The sequence below is a fragment of the Lissotriton vulgaris genome, chromosome 2_1, assembly GCF_964263255.1.
Source record: "Lissotriton vulgaris chromosome 2_1, aLisVul1.2, whole genome shotgun sequence".
In the NCBI taxonomy this organism is placed as follows: domain Eukaryota; kingdom Metazoa; phylum Chordata; class Amphibia; order Caudata; family Salamandridae; genus Lissotriton; species Lissotriton vulgaris.
Window position 1 is genome coordinate 1689430802 of NC_141687.1, and position 27915 is coordinate 1689458716.

The following is a 27915-nucleotide window of genomic DNA, read 5'->3' on the forward strand; positions in this document are numbered from 1 at the left end:
TGGTAGTGGATATTGGGGAGTTTATATAGGTGCAGGTCTATATTAAAACTTTGACATTTATTTTATTGCTTTTTTTTAAAAGAATAGGTGCCAGGTCCAAAGTTTTGTTCAGATGCCCGCAGCTAGCACTATCGAAGGTTGGCATACTGAATACCAAAGTTACCCCTTCTTGGCTCCACTTCATACATGCGTCTTTACTCTACTACCGCACACTCCCTGCCTCTTTATCTTACTCTCACAGGTTGCTTTTTCATCCCTCCTTTCTCCATTTGTCACAGTTTTTACATCTTTCATTTCCCCCCCTTCTTTCACCTGCTTGTGTTTTTCACTCCCTTTTTTTGGATCAAGGTCTGTTGAAAAATAAGCGGGAGTCCTAAAAATAAGTGCCTCTGGAATCCACCTGCAAGCCCTGGCTCAAATTAAGAACTCCTTTTTGATATACAGAGGTGAGACTAGGGTGTTTTTCTGCATCGGACCTTCTTGATCAGAACAGTCCTATATCAGATCTTCGATTTCCTCTATATCAACCTCGATTGAATATTCGAATGCAGCATAGACACCTCCATAACTGTTCATAACCAGAGAGGTGTGTGCACAGATTCTGGGACAGAGTTATGAGCCCCTTGCAACACTTTTGCGCTGCTGTTGCATTACTTTTTGTGATGCAGCGGCGGTCTTAACAATGCACCATGTTCCGCCATATTTACAAAGTGACTCATCTAGGCAGATGCGTCGCCTGAAGTGGCACAGTGAAATGATCAGATTTTACTGCGCCACTTCTAGGACGCTACTGCATTAAATCCTTACGCCTGCCTCATAGCAGGCGTATGGGTGACACAGTGCAATATGTATAGACCTCCCCATGCATTGAGGAGTTGCGTCCTGCGTACGACACAACTCCAGCAATGCCTGAGTTTTGTGCTGACAGATACGTCAGGATTTCTGACGCATGAGTCACTCTTTGCGACATGAAGCACCGTACAGTAAATACGGTGTATCCATGGTGTCGCAAGGAGGACGCAGTGAAAAGTGTTGCCTTGTTGTTTTATCGCAGCAATGATACACTTTTCATAAATGAGACCTTCAGTTCTTTCCTAGGTACCACAGTGAGTGTCTAAACATGCTTCACCAATCGTGTGGCCTAGTGTGAGAGGCCAAACAGGATATGATATTAACAGAGATTTTATTTGGGGAACAATAGGAAACTACACCCTTGTTCTGTTTTTGAGGTGGTGCCATATAATTTGTTTGCAGTGCACTCGCCATCTGGACTATTTTTGTTTTGGGGTGTGCTGTTTTTTCATAGTTGATAACATGTATTGCTGCTGTAGGTGTTTGTATTTTCTGATGCCTCCAGAGTTCCCCCTGGTTCCCACTGAACAAAGGGACATGTTTTAATCAAAGCTGATAGGACATGTGATTGGATGTCTACTGAGGCCAGTTAATTCACACGCTGGTATGTGTTTTTTTCTAGGCTGGGAACCCATACTGGTCGACGCGCACCAGCTCCGTGTCAGGGGGTCGTTTCCGGTGTCCTTCCTGTCGTCATGAAGTGATTCTTGACCGGCATGGGGTGTACGGACTGCAGAGGAACCTCCTGGTGGAGAACATCATCGACATATACAAACAGGACTGCCACAGGTAGGAAAGAGTTTGGGCGCTGTACGCCTAGGTGATTTGTTAAACCTTAGGGCAGAGTGCACGTAGGTTCACTGTACACTCAGGGAAGTGTACTGGGGTAATGCAGATGAACACACTTCCTGCTGCAGCACAGTGCTGTCGGGTGGGCAGAAGGCGGCCATTTTCTTGTGTGTTAGGTTAGGGTGCGTTGCATAGAGCCGACAAGTGTGTAGGCATGCACATGTCGGTTGTGGTATTCAGTGACAATGTGCTGTATAGAGAACCAAATATGCATAGGTAGATCTGCTTGCTGGTCATCGCATTACAGTACTGTACGCATACTTGTCTTATGCCCAGGAGAGGGCCAGGCAGTGGTATACAGTGCAAGAACAATGTGCACAGAGAAAGATGTGCGAGAGGGTGATCAGATTAATGTATGCAATGGCAGTTCTCTTAACACAGGGATCTATGTGATGACGAAGAATACAAAAGGATGCCTTCAATGAAAAAAAGTAATCTGGACCGTTTGTGTCAAGATATGCTCTGATAGGCCAATTTAAAGGAGACTAGTCAAATGGTTGGCTGAAACATGAACAACATGTTGTGGCAGCGATGACAGGACTTAGGGAAATGAGCCCAATGCTATCAAAAAGAGTTTAAAAAAATGTAAAGTGAAAGGGTGAGCACTAACTGATACCCAGGGGCTTGTTGGGGGATCTTAAGGGGACTCTCTCTTTTTGGTTATATGGACAACATGGACTTCACACAACTCAGGGGTCATGGTCCACAGTGAAATGGTTTGTAGTGAAAGCCTGTTTTTGAGGGCCACAAAAAGGAACACATATGAAAGGTGATAACATATTTTACCCACAATATAAATCATTTGTTGGTGTTGTAATGCTAATTTTTGGAATTCTGGTGGGTTGTCATGTGGTTTTGCCCTGTGAAAATCCTGGCCATCTTCTTGTATTTGATGAACTATGTTTGAGAGAAAACTATTTTCTCTCGTGATTTTCTCTTAGAGGTTATGGAAGGCGCTTTAGAAGCTAAAATGAGAGCATACTTTCTACATGTATTTATATGCTATTTCTCTATCTGCGACGTGAGAAAAAAGTCTTATGTTTTGATGAAAACATATCCTTCCAAAAGCAGCAGCAGCCTACAAGTTAATTTATTGGCGTTCTACTTCAGCTTCCCACAGTGTTCTAATTAACAACTATGGTGTGAACACTGCATTTTATTAAGTCTGGGAGGTGAACTCTGCTCCGCTCCAGGAGTTTGCAGAGTTTGCCGCACTCTGCAATATGTGGAGCTCGCGGAGTTCCGAAAACCTCCACATGCTGTAGCGGAGCAGAGTTTTTTCCTCGCTCTGGCTCATCAACATCAAGTTGGCGAGTGCGAGCGACAAAAATCCACCTCAAGGTTAGATTTTTCCTCATTCGCGAACGTCAATGTCAAGTTGGCGAGCATGAGCATGAAAAATCAACCACCCGGCAAGATTTCTCAAAGCGTGCGGTCGGATTTCTCATTGCGAGTGGTCGGGTATGCTCACGGCTGCTCGTGTTGAGAAACCGTCCGTTTGCATTGAGAAAGCTGACGATCAGGTACAAAATATGAACGAGCGTCAGAAAGGAAGCAGCACCGGCTTGCGCTGTGCATGGTGCTGTTTGTGATGATTGCACAGTGCGAACAAACAGCCGGCACTGAAAATCACTGCAAAAGGCATTTATCTAACGCACTCCATCCCTGGCATAGCCCCACGTAGCACAGCAGATTTTTTTTTTTGCACTTTGCAGAGTTCCATGCAGCGGAACTCTGTGAACTTCGCCCCGGCTTAAGGGCATATCATCAACGGCCAGCGAAAATTATCGCTGGCCGTGTTTAGCGTGCCCAAAATTAACGCCGCTTATCGCCGGAATCTATCGCCCAGTGAGTGCACTATCAGCAACGCGCATCACCGAGGCGATAGAAATCCAAGCAATAGCGGCGATATGGGGCAATATCTCAGGTTTACCTGCAAGGACAAAACATCGATAGTGAAAACATTGGCGAAAGGAAGATGAGAACTTAGCATGATGGTCCACCTCCCATGTTAAACATGCCTAAGTCAAAGAATTAGCATGCGTAAAGAACAGGCAATATAGCCTGTTAGTGCTAATCTTAAAGTCGCTAGGCCGGTTAGCCTTTCCATTGTTGATAGGGAGATGCTTCGATAGCGATTATTTTTTCTGTAATTCGCACAGGAACGCCTACCTCGCAACTCATTAGCGAGGCGAGGCAAAAAGAAAATGGGAGCTAAAGCATGGATTAACGCATTGGAAGGGTTGGTGCAGGACCTGGACACAGACAAGGCCATGAGACCAACCACTTGCTGTACAAGGCCAAAGACCATGCACAGCAAGGGGGTGTCTACATGTGGAAGGCAGAGCACAGGTTTGGCCATTGTCAAAAAATGAACATGGGGTGAACCAGTACTCTTTACTACCTGGGCGATGAGCGAATGTGCATATGACAAGGGCTTGCATGGGTTTATATTACAAGAACCAGTCAATTATAAACAGTGTATAAGGTGGATTCAGGAACTAATCATACATTACACCCTGAATAAATAAAAAAAAAATAGCAATAAGAGAATTCATCCTATTTTTTTTTTTAAATTAGTGAACACGAGAAGTACATTTAGGTGCTCCATGTGACTGCACAGTTCTAGTTATTAGTGACATAAGTGTAAATAAGCACAGCAGAATAATACTAGTGTAAAAGCAAAAACAATGTTGGCTGTTAATACATTTCAGTTCAGTACACCGACAACAGTGCTTGGTTCTGGTATACTGATTATACATTGAGGGCCTGGACATTTCGGGCCTATTTCACAAAGTTAACTTTGTTAAAGTTGCACTTTTGTGTATGTTTACTACTTTTGACTATTCACAAAATCAGAGTGTAAGTTAAAACTGAAAGAGAAAAAAACAATACTAAGTCCAGCACCAGACATTGCCAACCACAGGTACTGCAACATCATCCCATAGTAAATAATGGATATAGGGAATTAATAATTATGAATATATAATCACATTTGTTTCTAGGTGGGATTTTATCTTTAAATTCGCTTTCATATATTTCCATCAATTTAAGATTTATTAGAAATTAAGTTAATAAGGGCCTGATTACAATGATGGTGGGATGTGTCCCGCCATCGAGTTTTCTGCGTTCTGACCGCCACCTCCTTGGCAGTCCAACCCTCCAATTAAGATGTGTTATTTTAATTTAATATTATTTCCTCTGGGGATTCACTATAATTCCTCAGCTCCTTTATTTTCTATGGAAGAGTGTTGCAGGACCAATGGTCAGCTGACTTACTACTGTTTTTAGGAGTAATTTACACTCAGATTTTGTGACTAGTCAAAGTAGTAAACTTGCTAAAAAAAGTGTGAATTAGTCAAAAAGTTTAAGTTACCTTTGTTGGTAAGTCGCTGATTGCTTAGCCAACAAATCAATCAGTAGGTCTGTGTTTCGACCCTAATTGGGTATTTACAGCCAGGGTCTTCTTCAGGACAAGATGATGATAGCATACTACAGTGAAATAGAACACTCAGTATATATTTATTATTTTGGTTAGGAAAAAAGTCTATGTAAACATATATGTAGGTTGTAGTCTTACCACAGAGTAGCTAATGATTGAGTCAGAACAATGGTATAGTGTAAATCATTAAGCATCTATAAAAAGGAAAAATTAGAACATAGCTCTCATGGGGATGAAATTTGTCTCTCACACGCTATTCGATTAATACATTTCATGTCCATAAGCAATCCTATGTGTCAAATTAAGAAAAAACTCCTACTCAATTAGGATCCACTATTGCATAAACTTTGGATTGGATTCTGGCAATGTGGGATTAAATGTTCCACAGGAGGAAAAATCCTCCTGAGTGACAGCAAACTGTCCACTGTAGCAGGTGATACAATAGAGATCTGCTCTTGGTGTAGCAGTGCTCAGAAATTGTTAGACACATCTACACCTAACAAACAACAGAACAGAATGCTCATTGCGGGAAAGACAACTTGTTGTGAGCAAGGACATGAGACAGGAACGCAAGAGCCTATTTGTTTCAAGAGAAAAAAGAAACTATTGGATTAAAACTGTCTGATATATATATATATATATTTTTGTATATCTACATACATGTGTATATTTATTTATATATGCAAAGTTCGCCGCAAACAGTAGCCTCCCAGTGACAAAAGGACGAAGAGCGGACCCCAGATTCTTGGTACCACTAAAGTGATGTTTATTTAGTGCCCAGCAAGTCTGCCATTACGCGTTTCGACCCCCACGCGGGTCTTGATCACATGACGTGTTGCATAACAAAACAATGACATTTAAAGTGATCAAAGTAGGAAATGACATCATTAAGTCAAAGTGCAAATGCATGGTAACTGAAAAGTTACTAGTAGCAGCATAGATTATTCAATTTCAGTGCAAACTTTTTACGCATTTAAAATAAGCCAATAAATATGTAGCTATATAAATATCCTCACAAATGCTAAAATTTAAACATGAGGTATAAAAACAGATTTATGCAATATATACCACATTAGAAATGACAAAATCACCTTTTTTTATAAAAGAAGAAAAAAAATATTGTTCAAACAAGGAATGACACATGGCATTTAAAATCTTACACAGTGATGCAATGGATCTATATGTAACTAAAGATGCCTACTCATATACTGTGTATGTGCCAATCCAATGTAGGTTCCATTTTCTACAATGCTGTAAAGTGCTATAGAGTGTACAACTTTTTATGCCACTAGATGCAATATGCAATAAATCCCAAGTGGGCCATCATAAACTAGAGTCAGTCATTAGATGGCCTGCATTAAAATCCCCCTAGTCGATCTTAAATTTGTGCAAATTAGTGCAAAGCAAAAATTCTTATAAAAAAGGTGAATACTTAAAAAGAGATTGTATACACAATCATAATCTACATTTCATATATGTTTGAGGAGACTTGGCTACACAAAGCATTTTATTTACATAAGAAATAAATTGATATCTAAAATATGTATATAACAGGTGATTCAAATATATATATTTATATTTATGGGTTCCTTGCTTTTCTGATAGACGGATAGAACTGCAGGCATTTTGTCAATCCAAAAACAATTAGGTGTTACAAGCAGCTCAGAAATATGTAAAGAACATCTGACTAGATGGGATCATGTAAAGATGAGAAAAAATAGAAATATGCAATAACATAGATAAAATTTAAAAAAATGAACATATTTCTAACTGGTGAAGTGAATAGTCTCCAAACTGCCGTCAATATTGGCTTGTCAATCTCCAGATTAATAATGAGTTGAAACCCATCACTAAGTGCCTTAGATTTGTGCCAAACCCTGGTTCAGCAAAATCTGTAGTAAGAGCCCTAGCACTGGAGACCCATAATAAATGTCTTAGGGCCCTATTTAAAGCTTAGTAGATAGGATTCTCCATTGCAAATATGACATATATCCCATTCACCCTATTACTAGTTCCATAGGCTTAATGTACTTGTAATATGACGGATAGGGCATCCGCTATATTTGCGATCGAGTATCCCATCCAACATCCTCAAATTAAGGCCCTTAGTCTGAAAAAATTTACTAAATACCTGCTTTGATCATTTTCATACATTTGGCTACCATCTTAAGGTAATACAGCATTGGGTCTTTATATTCATGATGGCAGTTCTTCACGTTGATGTAAGCAAAGGGACACGCGCAACTATGTCTTTGTGCTACAATGATCACAGGAAATTCCAAGATAGGTGGTCTGGTGCATTTGTCATCTTGGCTCCGAAGCTAGGATCTCAGGCAGACCATGTTGATTTGATCTGGTTTCTCAGGACTATCTCATCTACTTTAATCATTGTCTGTGGAGAATAATTTGACATGGTGGCCAGATGTAAACATCATATCACTGATACACGTCAAGTGAACAGACTAGCCCCTCTCCAATAATACCAAAACTGTTCACCTGCAATCACTACCTCTTGCCAAACCACCAACCTCTATGTCACTGTTCTGTGCCCTCTTCAGGCCAGTGTCGGGACTAGTTTCTTTCATGGCCTTATGCGTTTGTATCATTGGATGAGCAAGTTAGGGGCATGTCTGGCTGCGAAAGATGTGTCCAAAGGCAGGTTTTCTGAATGGCTGCCAGTGCTGGAGCAGAATCATTCTTCTACTTTGCTCTCATGGCCTGCATGTGTACAATCTGAAGCTCTCTGAACCCTTTTCTATTGTCTTCTCTCCACAGTCGACCCCTAAAGAAAGGGAAGAACCCCATGTGCAAAGAGCACGAGGATGAGAAGATCAACATCTACTGCCTGACGTGCGAGGTGCCCACGTGTTCTATGTGCAAGGTGTTCGGGGCGCACAAGGACTGTCAGGTGGCCCAGCTCCAGAGTGTATACCAAGGGCAAAAGGTACACTTTAGGAACCCTACCTCAGTTAGTAGAACGTAGAATATGGTCAACAACAAGAGCAGTGCAGAACACAGCCTGCAATAACAGCATTGCAGAATAGGGTCTTAAGTAAGAGCAGTGCTTAACAGGGGCCCCAATAACAGTAGCACAGAACTTGGCTCCCAGTCATTATAGAACATGGACGACAACAAAAGGAGCACAGAATGAACTCTGGAATAAGAACAAAATATACCCTTAATATGGGCAATAGACAGCAGTGGCCCCTGCAGGTAATAGCTGTGGGGCCGGGTAGGAGGGATATCGACAGACAACCACAAGGGAAAATTAATTATTTATTTAATTTACCCTCGTGGTCATTCGTCGAATCGCCCTTCTCCCCAACCCGGCTCACCACACTTACCTACACAGGCCGCTAATGGCAATAGAGGACATGCCACCCCATGAGAGCAGGACAGGACATGGCCCCAATAAGAGGACAGGAGGGGCCCTCACTAAGAACAACATTGAACAGGGTCCAGAATAAAAACAGCTCAAAACAGAGCCCCAATAAAAATAGCACCTAAAGAGGCTCCCATTGAGGGTCTCACAGAACAGAGCCCGGGGTAACACGAGAACATGCCCCAATAAAGGCATCACAGAACATGGCCTCCAATGCTAGCACGCCAGAACCAAATGCACCCATCAGATAAAAACAGCCCGCTTCCTCGGGCTCTCCTGCTTCCCGTTCCTGGCATTGTGGACTCTCTATTCACTCCCCGCTCTGCTCTTGTGCTTGCTCTCAAGCATGGCAGTAGCATGAGAATTGGCCTGAGAGGGATGAATTATCGCTTGTTCAGGCACAGGGAGTCTGTATTTGCTTCTCCAACCCAGCTGTGCAATACAGCTGGGTTGGAGAAACCTAAGCGCACATGTCAGTTTGGCCTGCCTAAGATGGCTGGCCAAACTGACATGCGCACTTATAAGTGCACATACCACTCCTCCTCCCCCCTCCCATGGCCTGGCACCACCCATCCCTGCACACACTTGCTTAGCCAGCAGCTGAAAAATACAACCATAATAAAATATAATTTAATTTTTCAGCTGCTGGCTCTGAGCCAGTGGGGCACTGTTCCTCCGCTATTACAGAGGGGCCGCCGCTGCACCTGCTATTACCCACCCGCTCCCACTGGCCTATCAAGTCACAGCCAATGACCTCACTATGAAAGGGCACTCAGGATGCTGCAATGCTCCCAGTGTCAGTGTGCTCATGGGGTCTGCAAGTGCATTCAGGGTGTTAGTGTACTGGTTGAGAAGGGCAAGTAGTGCGCTCATCCACGGCTTCGGTTCTTATGTGTTTATTAATAATTTGTGTCATCGAGAGCAGGAGGATGTTAAGTCACAGTTTATATTTAGAGTTTCAGTAGGCGCAGTGCGCAGAGGGTGCCCGTCACCTCACATTTAAAAATCCGCTTTGTAGCTCTTGGAAGCTCCAGGAAAGATGTCATTAGTCATCATCAGCTGTTTATAAAAAGCAGCACATGCTACCTCCATTTAAAGAAGCTCATGTTTAATTCTGCAACATATCTGATCCCCCAAAACTGGCTTTTTATTGCTATCCAAAAGTCCTCTATTTCTGGACAGTACCCCTTTCCAGTTCCAGTATCAAGCCACATCTACAATAACTGCCTCTAATATCTTATAGGTCTTTATTCTTGTTCCATTATCTAGCCACCTCTTCACTTCCTGTTTGTGATATCTTTCCTGCTTTTGATTCCAGTCTCATTTTCTAGTCACCTCCCCATTTCCAGATAGTCTGACCCTGACCTCCATTTTCTGTGTCCAGAGCCAAGGCTTGATTTCAGAACCCGATGGCCCCATCAGTGAGGTGCAGCTTGAGTCCTGTGGCCCAGCGATATCAGGACCCATGTCAAAGCATACCCCTCCCAGTTAGGGAGACTCACTTAAACAACACAAAAAGTGATGGGCAGAATCTATGAATTAATCTCAGCCTCTGGCAACTACTTAGGGCCACCACTTACTTCCCTTAGGACCTTTAATGTCCTATGGTGTATCCCTTATTGACCGTATGAGTTAATCATCATGTGGTGTCTTAGCTTCAGCATCCACCCTTGCATTTAGTTCCATCAGTGGAAATAAAAATCGCCAGAAACTTAATTATGTTCAGAGTAAATGGGAACTAAAAGCCAAAGGTGTGCCTGATAACCCCAAGTTTCTTCCATAAACACTGATTTCCGTGCTTTTTACTCTAAACCCCCAGTGGACTTTCCCTGTTTTAATATCGCCTGAGTCCCTCTCTGTATTATGACAAGAATCCTGTGCACACGTTAAGCGAGGTGTATACATGTATCATGCTTAATCAAAAGAACACAATAGGTAGTAAATGAAACAAAGTGGACACGATAGAAAGTCTTTTTGTTTTTCAAAGGATTGTATTTGACCTTCCTTTGTTGAAAGGTAACTTCAAAAGCAAATGACCAGCCGACACGTGTTTCGTCAAGCGGGCAAGGAGCCCGTGACTCTTCAGGGCTGTAAGCACAAATGGGGTAACAGTCTGTATAGCTGGTGATATTTCCGACCCGGTGTCTGGGGTCTGGCCAGCCCCTTAGGAAGACCGGACCCGTCTCTCTGCTGCCATATCCCAGACATTAGCTGGTTTGAGACGGATGTACCCACCCGTCTCTGAGTCCACAGTGACTCACTATTGCTGATTCTTTCAACGCAGACCCCAGACGCCGGGTCGGAAATATCACCGCTATACGGACCGTAAACCCCATTTGTGCTTACAGCCCTGAAGAGTCACTGGCTCCTTGCCCGCTTGACGAAACACGTGTCGGCTGTAGATTTGCTTTTGAAGTTACCTTTCAACAAAGGATGGTCAAATACAATCCTTTGAAGAACAAAAAAACTTTCTATCGTGTCCACTTTGTTTCATTTACTACCTATTGTGTTCTTTTGATTAAGCATGATACATGTATACACCTTGCTTAATGTGTGCACAGGATTCTTGTCATAATTACCGAGTGGGCCCTGGCCACTCTCTGCAGAGGTTTCAGGGTCTCCTCTGGCCTTGTTGCACCGGTTTCATTATTGTTGTTCTTTACCTAACACACACCGCTACCAGTTAAGGTGCCACACTTCCTGTACTCGTCAAAACCCTCCACAGAACCCGCAATCCCTCTCTGTATTGTTCAGTTGTCTGTGCCTTTTACTCAGCAACCCCCAATCTGTTGACCAATTACTTCATAATTTATTTATTTAGTTTAACAGCTTTAGTTATAAAGTGTGAATCTAGCCCCAACGGCCAGTGGTGTGCTGTACAGAGCAGCCAGTCTCAATAAGAACCTGTCATTTGTCTGTTGGCAAACACACCGTGTGTCCTTAACAACTTTGTGTCACTTGATGCCCACATCAGTTTCACTACTGGATGCTACCTGCTAACTAACACTCCTGGATCACTGAGCCGTGTGCCTTTTGGTTAACATCTTCCTGTATTTTTGTCTTTTCCTTGTGTTTTGTTGCATACCACTTTATGACAACCCCCTCGTGTATCTTACTGAACACCTGGCTATCTTGTTGCCTCTTCTCTTTCGGTGTCCTTCATGTCACTTGATGGTGGTCTTCTTTGTCCCTCGTCAGTGTCGTTGACCTCTCTGTTTTCCTTGCTGGTCTCCATGGTTAACTCTCTGTTTGGATCCCCACAGACAGAGCTGAGTGGCTGCATTTCTGCACTGGTGGCCGGGAATGAGCGAGTGCAGGCTATTATTAGCCAGCTTGAAGAGTCCTGCCATTCCATTGAGGTGAGTAATGCCAGAAGGAGCCGGCCCTTCGAAATCCGAGTCACTTGCATGAAACCCAAAGCAGAAACTGCTGTAGGATGGGAAATCCAGGTGTCCAAACAGAGCTAGGACAGGAGCCAGCCGTGGCAGGAACCAGTGTCAGTGGGTACTAGCTGGGCAATAGACAATCTGAGCGTGCCCCAGGAGGGGCAGAACTGCATCAGAGTCTGGAAAGGACAAGATCAAAGAGGTACCAGTTTGGGCATAACAGGATTTGGGGGCTACGACGTACAATGTCTGGTCAGGACAGCTTTACCAGCTGTGGCAGATCACTATGAAATGGGGCAGAGCTGGAAGAGGAAAGGATCAAGTATAGTATCAGCTGGTGTCACCCAGGGATGTGTGGGTACCAGATACGGTGGGTCAGGGGCGGGTAGCTGCCAGGAGCACTATATGAAAATGAGTGTCCTCTGGGAAGGAGGTGGTCGGGCGAGTGCCCACTGTGCAAAGCTAGGATAAGCGGTTGTAGCACCTGTGGCAGGCGAGGATATCAGGTGGGAGGGAACATCCTGAATCTCAGGATTCACCAATCACTTCTCGCGAATGAGTGAAATAACTGTTTTAGGTGGAGGTATCTCAATCCAACGTAAAATTCCCTTCTAATTTTAATCTAAAACCTGTTACATTTACACATTTACTGCCCATCTTTCTTTTAAATGTCCTGCCCCTTTGTTTAAATGTTGCTGCTTGTCCACTTCGTTTTTTTCTTGTTTAGTGTACAGCAGGAATGTATAGGCATCCCTAAAAGGAAAACAGCCTCATTGCATCTATTTGTTCTGAGGCTGCATTGGCAAAGGCTAGCTCTCAGTGGATGCTCCAGGTAAAAGCGAGATTGGTGGAGAAATCCTGAAATCCCAGGATACATCAAAGGTGTGGGCAGGAGATCGTACATGTTTGCAGGACGAATTATGATATTCCATTAATCAAGCTCCCAGTGTTTTTAACAATATCTTCAATTACACCTTCATCTGCCAATGAAGTATGCATCTCTTGCTTTACATTTCCTCCAGTCATAAATACATCTCTTCCTCTACAATTTCTCCAGTCATACGTACATCTCTTCCTCTACAATTCCTCCAGTCATACGTACATCTCTTCCTCTACAATTTCTCCAGTCATACGTACATCTCTTCCTCTACAATTCCTCCAGTCATACATACATCTCTTCCTCTACAATTTCTCCAGTCATACGTACATCTCTTCCTCTACAATTTCTCCAGTCATACGTACATCTCTTCCGCTACAATTCCTCCAGTCACACATCAATCTCTTCTTGTCCAATTCCTACTGTCAACCATGCATTTCTTCCTTTACATTTTCTCTAGTCACACGTGCATCTCTTCTAATATTTCACCAATCACACAGGTATCTCTTATCTTACAATTCCTCCAATCACACATGCATCTCTTTCTTGAAATTTTCTCTAGTTACACTTGCATCTCTTATACAATTCCTCCAATGACACATGCATCTCCTGCTCTCTCTTTAAAACCGTTCCCACTAAAAGCATATAAAAGATTGACAAAAACGATATCTGGTTAGATCTGTTGTGGATTGTCCGCCATATTTGAAGTTTGGCTTAGCCTGGGAGCCATGTATGCTGGAGATGTCTTAATACAAGAATAGGGAGCAGCAACAGAAACTCATTTTATTGGTTAAAAGGCTTCGAGTTTTAACAGCAGAAATGTACATGTGATATGCAGCCAATTTAAAGAGTTTGTTGTTTTTTGGAACTTATAGTCAGTATCAATAGCATTTGATGTGTACAGAAATAGCAGTAGCCATTAATATCCCATGTTCAACAAGCTATAAACACCTAACCAAAGATTTGCTCAGTGCTGTGCCAAATAAAAATATGATCTTCATTTAATATAGAAAAGTGGCAAAAGCCAGGCTAAAAGCATTCAAATGTTAGATAGTTAAAAGTTCTTTTTCCAACAAATGCTGTTTTGATGAGCTAAAACTTAGGGCATCATTACTGTGTCTGAAATGGGACCACCCGACAAGAAGTCTGAGGTCCAGCTTCCTTGATAATGATGCGACAGCATTGACTGTGGTTGGAAAGTGAATATTTCCTATTGCTGTTTGTGCTGCAAGCTGCAGCACAAGCCGCAATAGGAAATGTGCATTTCTTAAGCATCCCTGTACTGTGTGGCAGGCACCATGCGGTTCCTACCACACAATGCAGGGATGTTTGGGGTGCCCCCCAGGGCCCATAGCGGAGGCCCAGTAATGCACAGGGGCCTGCTAGGGTCCCCAATGTCCCTTTCTGTCTGCTTTTCTATGCCGGTTCGACCGCCATAGACAGGCAGACAGAAAGGGACATTGTAATCCCTATTGCGGTGCCTGAGCAGGCACGGCCTATATCGAAGGGATTACTGTCCGCCCGACGGGCTGATCCCGTCATAAAGCGCCAGACGTTCCCTCAGCCTGCTGCCTCCGACCGCATGTATTGTAATGCGGCAGTCGGACCGAAGCAGTAGATGTCGGGTGGACTGCCACCGACAAGTATGGTCTACAGCCCGACATTAGAATAAGGGCCTTAGTCAGGCCAAGAGTCCTAAAAAAATAATTAGGGGGACCCTGTCACCGGAAGTGACGTCACGACAGGAAGTGATACCAGGAAAGTTGGCTTGAACCATCAGACTCAGTGCCTTCCCTCGCTCACCCCTTAGATGCGATGGCATCTGAGAAGCCAGCGCGTGAGCAGCGTGCTTAGTGAGCTCCGATCTCGTCCCGGAGAGGCCAAAGAGTGAAGTCAAGCAGTTTGGCAGGGGGGACAGCGCCCACCCGGTAAAGTAAGTGGGGGGACACCTTTCACCCGCTTTGTGCCCCGACTCAAACCCTGGCCTTAGTGTAAATTTAAACAAATGAAAACATTAGGTTTCGGTTCAAGATGTAAATCAAAACTTCATTTAATTTTCTAAAATATTATCTGCTAATACAGACTTCCTAGATTGATTGTGTTTATGTTTAATTTGTCTTTGTGGCTGTGTAAGTTGTCTAAGTTGATATTTATGGACAAACCATGGATGTCTGGACTACTGTAAGAAATCCTGTTTGGTATAAAGTGGAGATGTTACAATGTGTTAGTTTAGCTTAATTGGTGTTTGATTAAAATATTGAAAATAAAAAGTGACAAAAATATTGTTCCACGAATATTGAGGACAAAACTATTGTGAAGGTAAATTCTATGGGTAAGCAATGTTTTACTATACTTAACTCCACATGTATCTTGATGATATGTGTATCTTCAAGGTACGTTGATGTGCAGTTAAGAATAGTACATTTATACATTCCTATTTACACTTACCTTCTCGATAATTTGGTTCTCGATATTTTTGCAACGATATTCTGTCGCCCGATATTTTTGTCCTTGATATTCTGTCTACATTCACTTATTGTTTGGTTTAAGTCCTATTCACCGATGCCCTGGGTAGGTACATATTCGTAGTACATTTTGGTAGAATTGGCGACCATTTATTTGCTAGTTTTTCTGGGGTTGAAACAAGACTTTAATTGTGAAAGAGATTCATGGCTACGTGTGGAGCTCTTGTGTTGATTACATGTTTCGAGGTTGGGTGAAGAGTAAGTTGTGAATAGCACTATAGAGGAAAATCAACTGCATACAATTCTTGAGCGAAAGCAAAATTGACAGATCACCCAGCAAATTAAATGATTTTTGTTCACATAAGGATTTTGTTGTTGCTGTGGTCATACTTATTGTCTTCCTTATCCTGCCCTTCCTTTATTTCTGGTTAAAATGAGCCTTCTTCTCAAACAGGAGAACAGTCGGCAGAAGAAAGACTCTTTGAACGAGATGTTGGATGTGCTCTACAGCATTCTGGAGGAGAAGAAGAGCGAGCTGCTGCAGAGGATCACAAAGGAGCAGGAGGACAAGGTTGGCTTCGTTAGGACCCTGCTCCAGCGGTACCAGGAACAGCTAGAATCTTCGAGCAAGTTGGTGGAGTCTGCCATCCAGTCCATGGATGAGACAGGCACTGCTGCTTTTCTCCAGGTGGGTAGAATCAAATTTGGAGCTCAATGATCAATATATGATTTAGAACAATCTTCAGAAGTCAAAGAACTTATTAATGAGGAATTAATTAATGTTAATTAATGAGTTGGGTGCCAGAGCGCAATGTAGGTGACTTCTGATTAATTAATATAGAGAACGAGCTTCAAATCATCATTTTTCAAAGTTTGGGGCTAGAATTGCAGTTTGACCTGACTGCACTGAGTTGCATAAAGGGGAGTGCATCCAGCTACTTCCCTAAGGTGTTTGATGTTTGTTATGTGACCTACGTTGGAATGACCTCCCACAGGGAAGGTGAGCTTTGAACCCCTAAAGGAAGGTTACCTCTGGTGGGGAGCAAACCACCATGCGTCTTCTGGTGAAGACTGGCCTCAACTGTGAAAGTTCTGGTGAAGATTGTTCTCAGTTTTGTGAGTCCCCTGGCATAAGATATCTTGGCTATAAAAGATCTAGTTTTCCGGTATGTATAGTTTAGTGTAATTTATTATAGAAGCTATGGAGAAGCTTGGACAACAAAAAATGAATTTTAAGAGGTTTGAATGTTCTAAGGGAAGTAGAAGTTGAAGGCATTTAGGGTAAATTCTCAAATCGAGCAGGGCCTTTACATGCTACTACTTCAAGGAAGGGCTGCATAGTGGATGGGTCTAGAGATCTTTCTGCTTTCAAGTTGTATATTTGTGTTCACTGCACAACTAAATAGTTTAATCTTCGGACCTTGGAATTCGAGGCAATGTGTATCTGTTTTTTTACTTAAGGATTGGTGAAAGAGTCAGCGTATGTGTTTGAAGGACAGCAGAAGAGTCACCAGCCACATACTTCTACGCCAGTAGTAGATGAGGTTCTTGCTGGTAGATGAGAGTTGGAGCTGCATAATTCTGATGGGGAACACACTGACTCACTCCTATGGCCATTTTGGAAATAAGTTATGACCAGAACTGTGAAGTGAATTGTTTGGGCTAGTGGAAACTTGAGCCATTGCTGGAGAGCTGGTTCTCCTCCAGGCTTTCAACAGTCTTAATGAAATAGACTGAACCATTTTTTGTCTGAAATGCCATTCAAGACAGCCCAGGTCTGGAAAGGGAAGGGGCTTCATCTTCGACTACCCTTGATGGGTACTGTTCCACTTACCGAGGTGTTTTATGCACTGCGAAATATCGAGTGTATTTAAGGAGAGGTCTCTGAACACAGGCCATGTTCTGCTATAAAAATGTCTCTATGCATAGCATGATCTCCTGAAAAAGTAGCTAACTAACCCAGGCCATGGTCTTCGATTAGAAGTGTTGTAACCCCATACGTTCCTTTAAAAGATAAGTTGCCAGACCCCACGTCACGTGCCTCTCTAAAAAGGGATTCTCGCCCTAGGACATGCTCAGCTAATCTGCCCTCTTTCTTTCTCTCTCTCTTTCTCTTCATGTTTCTCTGTCTTGCTGTCTCTGGGTCTCCTTCTTGGGCTGCCTTCAATCACAGAACGCCAAACAGCTCATTAAAACGTAAGTGTCCGCAGATGTTTAATATACTTAATGAAGTGCCCTGTGGTGGGATATGTGCACCCTCTCAAGCCATAGTGACAATGACCTGCACACTAGCAACAGATGGGCCTTGCAGGAGAGGCAGCAAAATGGTTCTGTGGGATAGGCAGGAGCAAAGGAATCCCTCAGGGAGGTGACAGATGGTTCCTGCAGGGGAGGCAGCAGAGGGCCCGTGAAGAGGATGCAGCAAAGGGGACTTCAAGGGGAGGCAGCAGAGGGGGCTGTTGTAACAGTAAGGAAGTGCAGGTAGCCATAGAGTAGGTTAAATGAATCAGATTTTTTAAGACTTAGTTACAGGTTATTTAGACTTAGTTACAGGTTATGAGAGACCCCCCACTTTTTTCATCCCACTTAAAGCCCTGCGCACACATGAACAGTATACACAAATCTAAATGCTGCCCAGCCACGTTTACACAAAATGCGCTTCACTTTAATTACCACCCACACACCCCCATGGTAAATTCTGCTTTCGACACATTGTGAAGGATGCTTTATGGCTCTGCCCTGACAGACTTCTCAAACGAATCGGACAATAATAGTGTTTGATAAGCCCTAGACATTGCATTAAGTAGATATTGTTTATTTGTTCTCGGCTTTGATGTATAGAGCCACAGGTGAAGGGCGAAGGAAAGGCCAGGGCACCAAAGAAAAAACAACTGATTCAGGTCCCCAATTGGGGAAAAGAGTCAGTAAAGAGCAATCATCGGAAGCAAAGACGTTGGTTAGAGGGGCGATGCCTTTATTTCGCCAACAGCCGATGCGCTCCTGTTCCAACAAGACTTGGCATCCTGTGATTCTGAGCAAATCACTTAATCTCCCCTTGCCTACAAAAAATAGAAGGGAGGTGGGGGTGTTAGACGGACCGGGAGGGTCGGCCGAGATTACGGGGAGAGGTCTCCAGGGAGAGCCGTCTCCAACGACTGTACAGATAAGTAACTTCCCCCCCACAGACGGACACCACACAAGATTGAAGGTTAACGAGACTTTATATGCACTTCTTAGGTTACGTTGATATAATACAAGGAGGTCTGGACTCAGGGGTCCCCTCGGTTCTGATCTCTGGTTGAGGAAAAGGGTAGCGGGACAGTCTTAGTTACCAATGAGTTCAATAGCTCTCAATCCTCGAGCTCGGCGTGGTTGCTGATCGGGCCGTGGAGGAGCCAAGCAGGTCCCGAGATGGATGAAGGATGGTCGACGGGCCGTGGAGAAGCCAAGCAGGTCCCGAGATGGATGAAGGATGGTCGACGGGCCGTGGAGAAGCCAAGCAGGTCCCGATGCAGATGACAGTTACAACGGTCCGCGGCCTCGCCAGCAGATCCGGACGACGGTGAAGGATGAAGGTTACGACGGCTGTGGCAGCGCCACCAGGCAGGATGATGGTGCACAGGACAGAGCTACGGCAGCGCCAGTAGTCCGTCCAGGATGAGTTCTTCTTTCGTCTCTCGACTCCAAGATACAACTGCCTTCCTGTTCTGGAGCTGCCCCAGTTATAGGGCTGGCGTGCTTTGATGTCCGGACCCTCGCACTTGGAGGTCGGGAGGTCCGGGATGAGGGAGTCCAGACACCCAGCAGGGGGGTGGAGCCAGCGCCCGGGGAGGCGATGGGCGAGCGGCACTGGCCGGGGGAGAACCATCGACACCTCTTTCTCCCATTGACTGGCCAAGTAGCTCGCTCACCTCCTGGGTGGAGGGTGGTGCCGGAATGTCTGAGGCCGGGCTAGGCCCAGGGTTGAGGTCGATCGGGGGCCAGGCGGCCTCGTGGCGAAGTGTCCAAGATGGCGGCCCGGGCTGGGCGCGTGGGTCGGCCGTGGATCGGACCCACGAGGTTATCATGCTCGGGGGCAGGTGTCCCTGAGGGGACGTAGGACGTGCAATGGTGGGGTGTGGTGCTTGTATGACTGGCTCGGGCTTGGTCGAGCCGGGGGAGAGCGGCCCGTCACGTGGCCTGTCCAACATGCGTCCCCCCCAGCTGAAGGCGGGGAGAGTTACCCATCCTCTTGGGGACTCTCTTCGTCGAGGCGGAAAAACCGGGACAGGCCATCCGCGTTGGCGTGGTCAGACCCAGGCCGGTGTTCAACGGTAAAGTCCATACCTTGCAAGGAGATGGACCAGCGTAGCAGTTTTGGGTTTTCCCCCCGCATATGCATCAACCACTGCAGGGGTCGGTGGTCAGTCTGCACCCGGAAGTGGGTGCCAAAAAGGTAGGGTCGGAGCTTCTTGAGGGCCCATACCACAGCGAAGGCTTCCCTCTCTATGGTGCTCCAGCGTTGCTCCCGTGGTAGGAGTCTCCGGCTGATGAAGGCCACCGGTTGATCAAGGCCTTCGGTGTTCACCTGGGACAGGACCGCCCCAATGCCCTGGTCGGAGGCGTCCGTCTGGACGACGAACTCCCGGCTGTAGTCTGGGGCCTGGAGTACAGGAGCGGAACACATGGCGGCCTTTAGCTGTTCGAAGGCCGCTTGACACTCTGGGGTCCAGTTCACCTTCTTGGGCTGATTTTTCGACGTGAGTTCGGTGAGAGGCCCCACGATGGTACCATAGTCTTTCACGAACCTTCGGTAGTAGCCCGTGAGGCCCAGGAAGGCTCGCACCTCAGTTTGAGTGTTAGGGGGTTGCCAGTTCTGGATGGCGGCAATTTTCAGTTGAAGAGGGGCCACTAGACCGCTTCCCACTTGGTGTCCGAGGTAGGTCACTGACCCTTGTCCAATTTGACATTTGCTGGCCTTGATCGTGAGGCCAGCTCGCTGAAGGGCTTGCAACACTGCCTGGAGGTGGTGGAGGTGCTCGGTCCAGTGGTGGCTGTACACAGCGATGTCGTCCAGGTAGGCGGCGCTGAACTCTTCGAGCCCCGCCAGGACCTGATTGACGAGCCGTTGGAAAGTCGCTGGGGCATTTTTCATGCCGAAGGGCATGACCGTGAAGTGATAGTGGCCATCGGGGGTGGAGAAGGCAGAACGTTCTTGTGCTCGGGGTGTGAGGCCGATCTGCCAATAGCCTGCCGTTAGATCGAAGATGCTGAGGTAACGGGCAGCGCCCATTCGGTCGACCAGTTCATCTGCCCGGGGGATGGGGTGTGCGTCCGTTCTGGTGACTTCATTCAGGCCCCGGTAGTCGACACAGAACCGGAGTTCGGGTGTGGTTCCGGGGGCGGCTGCTTTGGGGACCAGTACGACCGGGCTGGCCCATGGACTGTCGGAGGGCTCGATGACCCCGAGCGTGAGCATCTTAGTTACTTCCGCCTGGATGCAGGCCCGTACCCGATCAGGTACGCGGTAGGCCCGGTGGCGGATAGGAGGGCTGTCTCCGGTGTCCACATCGTGCACACACCAGGAAGTGACACCTGGGGTGAGGGAGAACAGGCTGGCAAATCGTGATAGGAGGGCTTGGCACTCTTGGCGTTGTTCCTGGGTGAGGGTCTCCGAGAGTCGGACCCCATCCACGGAGCCGTCTTGCTCCTGGGTCCGCAAGAGGTCAGGGAGAGGCTCGGAGTCGTCCTCAACCCCGTTGTCTGTGGCCATCAAGAGGCTGAGTTCTGTTCGTGCAAAGTGGGGTTTCAGTCTGTTGGTGTGGAGGACTCGGAGCGGATTCCGGGCGGACTCCATATCGATCAGATAGGTGGCGGGTCCCTTGCGCTCGATTACCTTGAAGGGTCCCGTCCATTTGTCTTGGAGAGCGCACGGTTCTGTGGGGGACATTACCCAGACCTGTTGCCCCGGCTCGAATTCAATAGATGAGGCGTTCTGGTCATACCATCTCTTCATGTCCTCTTGACTGGCCTCTAGGTTGGCTTTCGCTAGGTCTCTGAACCGCTGGGACTGGTTGCGGAGGGTGAGGAGGTACCGGAAGACATCTGGAGGACTCTTGGCCGGAGGCAACTCCCAGCCTTCTTTGATCAGGCTGAGTGGCCCCCGTACTGGGTGCCCATAGAGCAGCTCGAATGGGCTGAAGCCTAGGGACTTCTGTGGGACCTCCCGGTAGGCGAAGAGGAGGCACGGCAGCAGCACGTCCCACTGGCGACGGAGGGGTTCTTCCAATCCCCCGATCATCCCTTTTAGTGTGCGATTGAACCGTTCAACAAGTCCGTTTCCTTGGGGGTGATAGGGGGTCGTGAAGCGGTAGGTGACCCCACACTGTTGCCAGAGGGACTTCATGTATTTGGAAATAAAGTTCGTGCCTCTGTCACTGACGACTTCTCGGGGGAACCCCACACGGGAGAAGATCCCCATCAGGGCCCTGCCGACCACTGGGGCTGTGACGGTCCGGAGAGGAATAGCCTCAGGGTAGCGGGTGGCGTGGTCCACTAGTACTAGGATGAAGCGATGGCCTTGTCTTGTACGTGGGTCTAGGGGTCCCACAATGTCTATTCCGACCCTCTCAAATGGGGTTGTGACTACGGGAAAGGGTTGCAGGGGGGCCTTTAATTTGCGGCCGCTCTTCCCACTGGCTTGGCACGTGGGGCAAGATCGGCAATGCTGGTGCACATCGTTTCTCATTTTTGGCCAGAAGAAGTGGGTCACTAGGCGGCTGTAGGTTTTATCTTGTCCCAGGTGCCCTGCCAGGGGGACATCGTGGGCCAGATTTAGCAGGAAGTCTCTAAAGCGGAGTGGCACCACTAGTACTCGGTTGGCCCCCAGCTCGGCGATTCGTTGCTCGCTGTACAGTAGGTCATTGCCCCAGTAGACCCAATGAGCTCCGGAGGTATCCCCTGCGCTTTGGGCGAGCGCTTGTTGTCGGAGTCCCTCAAGGGAGGGACAGGTCTTCTGCTCCTGACGAAATTGTTCTTGTGTGGGCCCCCCTTCTTGAGCCCACTGGTCGAGATTAGCAAGGTCGGAAGGTTGAGCAGGTTCGAGGGGGATGCACTGGTCGGGGGTCTCGGCGGGGGCGACCGGAGGCGGAGGCGCCGGCCATTCTGGTTCTTCCGGGTGATGGTTGGCACGGGCGGCCATAGACCGGGTGGTGACGCACGCCCAGTCTGGGACGCCCAACATCCCCAAGTGTTCTTTTCGCTCCACGGCTGCCCACGGGGAGCTTTCCAGGTCATTTCCGAGGAGGCAGTCCACGGGGGCGTCGTCTCGGACCGTTACTTTCAACATGCCGGAGACCCCTCCCCATTCAAAGGGGACGCAGGCCATCCGACACAGACTCTCCGAGTTGTCGGCTGATCGTACAGGGCAGAGAATGTTCGGTAGATATTGCTCTGGGGTCACCAGATGACAGCGGACGGCTGTCACACTGGCCCCGGTGTCTCGAAGGGCTTCGGCCCGTTGTCCATTGATGCTCACCCATTGGCCGTACTTCTGGGTGTTAGCGGGTAGGGGGACCCGCGGGACCATGTCTCTTCCCCCTAAGCACGCGAGAGTCATGGCGGCTGGCTCCCACCCTTGATACTCTTGCTCGTCTGTTTCTTGTTCCTCGGAGATCTGTTCTTCCCCTAGTGCCGCGGCGGTCACCTGGCGGGGTCTTGGGCTCTGATACTGCGGGCAGCTTGGGTCATTTGCATAGTGGCCGACTCGTTGGCATCGGTGACATGTAACATTGGCTCTGTATCCCGGTCGCGCCGGGGTGCTGCCCCGGTTGGCCGGGGGGGTGGTGCTGGTAGCGGGGGCGGCCGGAGTATTGTCTCTTCCTCGCCCTTGGCCCCCTCCTCCTCCTCTGGATCGGTGGTGACCATTGTTGTTCCTGTTCTGCTCGTAGGACCCATTCCGGCCCACTCGGGTGATCTCCCACCGGTCAGCTTCGGCTGCGAGCTGCCGGGGATCGGTTAACTTGCTGTCGAGGAGGTGTTGGCGTAGTTCAATGAAGCAGTTGTTGGACAGATGCTCCCATACCATCAGATTGAACAACTGCTCGTAGGTCGTGACGTTGTTCCCTCTGATCCAGCCTTCGAAGGCTCGGCTAAAGTACGTTACATAGTCCACCCAAGTTGTACCTGGAATGCGTGTGCAGTCTCGGAACCTCTGACGGTACATCTCGGGCGTGAGGCCATAGCGAGTGAGGAGGGCCGCTTTCATATGGTCGTAGGAGGTCATCTGGTGGTCTGGGAGCTGTAACAGAGTATCGCGGCCCTCATTGAGGAATTTGCCCCATAGGCCGGCTCCCCAGTCGGCTCTATCGATCCGGTGCGCAGTCATCGCGATTTCATATGCTTTAAACCATTGCTGGATGTCGTCTTCTCGAAAATATTCTCGGACCACATCCTTGGGGATGTGCACTTTTTTGTCCGTGGTCCCGGGGGTGGACGGTCTGTCGGGCACCCCTAATTCTTTATTCTGTTTGCGCAGGTTGATCTCGGCTAGGTTCCGCTCGTGCTCGTACGTTAGTCTTTTTTCCTCGAGCTCCCTTTGCCTCTGTTTCTCCTCTCTTTCTTCTCGGAGGCGAAGGTGCTCTAAGTTTATTTTTTGCTCGGCCAATTTGAGTTCTATGTCCATCTTGAGTCGGGCCATTTCAAGTTCGTGTAGTCGGGCTTTTTCTCTTTCTTGGATCTCGTCTTGCGAGAGACCCGTTCTTTGCTCTTCAGGGGCCGTGTTGGTCTTTTTCGCGGTGCTTTGCTCCGGGGCTTCGACATCCCCGGTCTCTGCCCAAGATTCTAGGGCATGCTTAAAATCGTCCTTGGTACTTAGTCCGGTGGTAGCGATACCTAGTTCGATGCAGAACTGCTTTAGTTCACGATGGCTGTATTCCTCTAGCTTTTCCATTTGGAACTTCTCAGTTGATCCGCTCTCTTTAGTCGACATTGTTGTTCGTTGTGGGGTGAGCTACTCTCTGTACGTTATGCGGTGATTCGGATCGCGCCGCTGGCCACCAATGTTAGACGGACCGGGAGGGTCGGCCGAGATTACGGGGAGAGGTCTCCAGGGAGAGCCGTCTCCAACGACTGTACAGATAAGTAACTTCCCCCCCACAGACGGACACCACACAAGATTGAAGGTTAACGAGACTTTATATGCACTTCTTAGGTTACGTTGATATAATACAAGGAGGTCTGGACTCAGGGGTCCCCTCGGTTCTGATCTCTGGTTGAGGAAAAGGGTAGCGGGACAGTCTTAGTTACCAATGAGTTCAATAGCTCTCAATCCTCGAGCTCGGCGTGGTTGCTGATCGGGCCGTGGAGGAGCCAAGCAGGTCCCGAGATGGATGAAGGATGGTCGACGGGCCGTGGAGAAGCCAAGCAGGTCCCGAGATGGATGAAGGATGGTCGACGGGCCGTGGAGAAGCCAAGCAGGTCCCGATGCAGATGACAGTTACAACGGTCCGCGGCCTCGCCAGCAGATCCGGACGACGGTGAAGGATGAAGGTTACGACGGCTGTGGCAGCGCCACCAGGCAGGATGATGGTGCACAGGACAGAGCTACGGCAGCGCCAGTAGTCCGTCCAGGATGAGTTCTTCTTTCGTCTCTCGACTCCAAGATACAACTGCCTTCCTGTTCTGGAGCTGCCCCAGTTATAGGGCTGGCGTGCTTTGATGTCCGGACCCTCGCACTTGGAGGTCGGGAGGTCCGGGATGAGGGAGTCCAGACACCCAGCAGGGGGGTGGAGCCAGCGCCCGGGGAGGCGATGGGCGAGCGGCACTGGCCGGGGGAGAACCATCGACACCTCTTTCTCCCATTGACTGGCCAAGTAGCTCGCTCACCTCCTGGGTGGAGGGTGGTGCCGGAATGTCTGAGGCCGGGCTAGGCCCAGGGTTGAGGTCGATCGGGGGCCAGGCGGCCTCGTGGCGAAGTGTCCAAGATGGCGGCCCGGGCTGGGCGCGTGGGTCGGCCGTGGATCGGACCCACGAGGTTATCATGCTCGGGGGCAGGTGTCCCTGAGGGGACGTAGGACGTGCAATGGTGGGGTGTGGTGCTTGTATGACTGGCTCGGGCTTGGTCGAGCCGGGGGAGAGCGGCCCGTCACGTGGCCTGTCCAACAGGGGGCAACGCGCGCTGTGACGGGAGGCAGCTTGCGATTGCCATAAAAACAAGAAAGCAATTGGCGAACCCAAAGCCCACTCTACTTAATAGTAGTGTTCACAACAGGTTTTCGACAAAACAGCTAAAATGTAGCCGTAGGCAAGACCTAAATTGACTGGTCTCACCAATGCTCATAGAGACTGTTACAACAAGGTCCTTCTCATAAAGAGCAGTCCCATAATCTCAATGGTGCCAGCAACAAAATGTAGTCAATCACGCATGTCCCTTTCACAGGGGAATGTTGTATGCTTTGGCTAATGAAAACAGTGACAAGTCTAAGTGAGACTCCAAGGAGGTGTGACAAAATCCTCCTTATTTACATTTTTGATTAGATCAATTTAAAAAGTGGGCGTTGTAGGAATAAGGGGGAAAAAGCAGCATAAGACATTACCCTCTGCTTCTTAACCTTGAAATCGAGGTGAACAATCGTAGTGATGACAACGTTAGAGGTGTGTTGAGTGGGAGGGGCGTCTGTCGTGACGTTTTCTTATTCCTAGTGTGCCTCACATCCTCAAACACATAAAGCAGGAGCAGGCGAGGCCCCCTAGAGTCTAATCCCATAAAATATGTGTCTTTGTGGAGTGTAACCGCTGCTCATGTAAAGCACTCCAAATACCTTACAGTCCTGTTTGGAGTTACATAAAACTACAAAGGGAGATTCCTCCGCTTCACGGAGGTGGTTCCTCTACAACCAGACAATAGTAGGGGGTGGGGCGGTCAGCTGATCAAGCGGTCGTTGTTTACCTCGACGTCTAGTTAACGATGCAGATAAGAGGGGGTCGCTGTCTATCCCGACGAGACTACTCATCCCTGTTCATTGCACAGCATTCACATCAGTGGTTACTTGCCTATGGGAGGCTCACCAACATGTCAGATTTTTCCTAAACATAGCTTCCGCTGCAAAACATCAAACACCTCAGAACCTCTCATCAAATGTACGGGCACCTAACAGTAGGACCTCATGTCCCCATAAAGATAAGAAAGTGTTTCACGACAACCGTGAAGCAGGTAACCCAGTCCGGATCGCAAGCCTAAGAGTGGCAACCAAAAACCCTAATTTCTAATGGCAGGCCAACGTTTAGCAGAAACGGTGTTGCCGGCTAATGGAAATGAGGGGCAGGGCTTCAAGCCCTCTACTGAAACTCCTCATTAGCAATAAATCTCGCAGAGAGAGGTGCGCATGTGTGCAGCAACGCTAGGCAAGACCTAAAAAGAGGCATGTCAATTTCCTTCAAAACAAATGCTGCCGGTTAGACTGACATAGACATTCATCACAGCAAGTTCATTGCACTTTAGAACTGCTGCTTGTTGCTCTTGCTGATCCACCAAATCCAGTAACTTCTTGTGCCCCACTCTTACGGACATCTGTCAGACATCGAGACAAAAAGGCAAACAGGCAAGCGGACTTGTTGGCATTAATTAATCAAGCCCATTGATGTAAAGGTCAAACTTCCCAGACTGCAGGCTGTCCAGAGGATAAGGAACACTGGTGGAGCTAACCAGGGTATTTCTCTTCCTTCTAGCTTCAGGTTTTTTTACTTCAGTTTCTTCAGCAGGTTCAGATTGGCTTAACCTTCCACAACACCCAGGTACTTCTCCAAATTGTCGCTAGTGTTGAATAGTAAGGACGTCCAGGTGGCAGTAAAGTAGGTTACATGAATAAAATGCATTAAGACTTAGTTACAGGTTATTAAGATGGTAAGTTTCAGGTAAGTAGCTCATAAGTACATAAAAGACAGAATAGCTTACACCAAGACCAGGAGCAGCCTCCTTGCTGCTCAGTCTGCACACTCCAACTGACTCTCTACACCTCACCAGACACCCAGGCATTACATTACATCACCAAGCACTCCAGCGCTCATCCAGGCTGAGCAGCAGGGAAGGTGTAACTAAGTAATAGGTGCATAGCAACAACTCAAGTTACAACAGGGCCGAGGGGTTTTCAAGGGGGCAGCAGAGGGGCCTTCAAGGAAGGAAGCAGAGGGGCCACTAAAGGAGAGGTAGCAGAGGGGTCTTGAAGAGGAGGCAGCAGAGGGGCCTTCAAGGGGGCAGCAGAGGGGTCTTGCAGGTGAGGCAACAATAGGTTTTGTAGGAGATCCAGCAGGGTGTCTGTAGGGGAGGCAGCTAAGAGGTCTTGTAGAAAAGGTAGTGGGTGTTTGTTGGCGAGGCAGCATGGGGGTCATGTGTAGGAGGCAGGAAAGTGGTCTTGCAGTGGAGGCAGCGGAGATGGCCTCCCATGAAGGGCAGTAGAGGGGTCTTGCAGCAGAGACATAAGAAAGGTTGTGAAGGTGGCAATGAGGGGTCATGCAATAGAGGCAGCAAACGAACCCTGGAAGAGAAGGCAACAGAGGTGTCTTGCAAGGGAGGCAGCAGAAGGGTGTTGTTAGAGAGGCCGCAGGGTGTCTGGTAGGGAAGGCAGCACTGCTCGTCTGCACAGGATGCAGCAGAGGGATCTTGTTGATAAGACAGTGAGTGTCTT

At 47.6% G+C, this 27915-nt stretch overlaps 1 protein-coding gene across 1 annotated transcript in view; it reads left to right on the plus strand.

Annotated features, from left to right (window-relative positions):
- Positions 1–27915, plus strand: part of TRIM63 (tripartite motif containing 63) — a 42089-nt gene that overhangs the window by 5071 nt on the left and 9103 nt on the right. The window contains exons 2-6 of the mRNA XM_086957658.1: positions 1475–1641; positions 7919–8087; positions 11789–11884; positions 15708–15941; positions 17427–17449. Of these exons, the coding sequence (XP_086813784.1) occupies positions 1475–1641; positions 7919–8087; positions 11789–11884; positions 15708–15941; positions 17427–17449 (689 nt within the window). The remainder of the gene's footprint in view (positions 1–1474; positions 1642–7918; positions 8088–11788; positions 11885–15707; positions 15942–17426; positions 17450–27915) is intronic.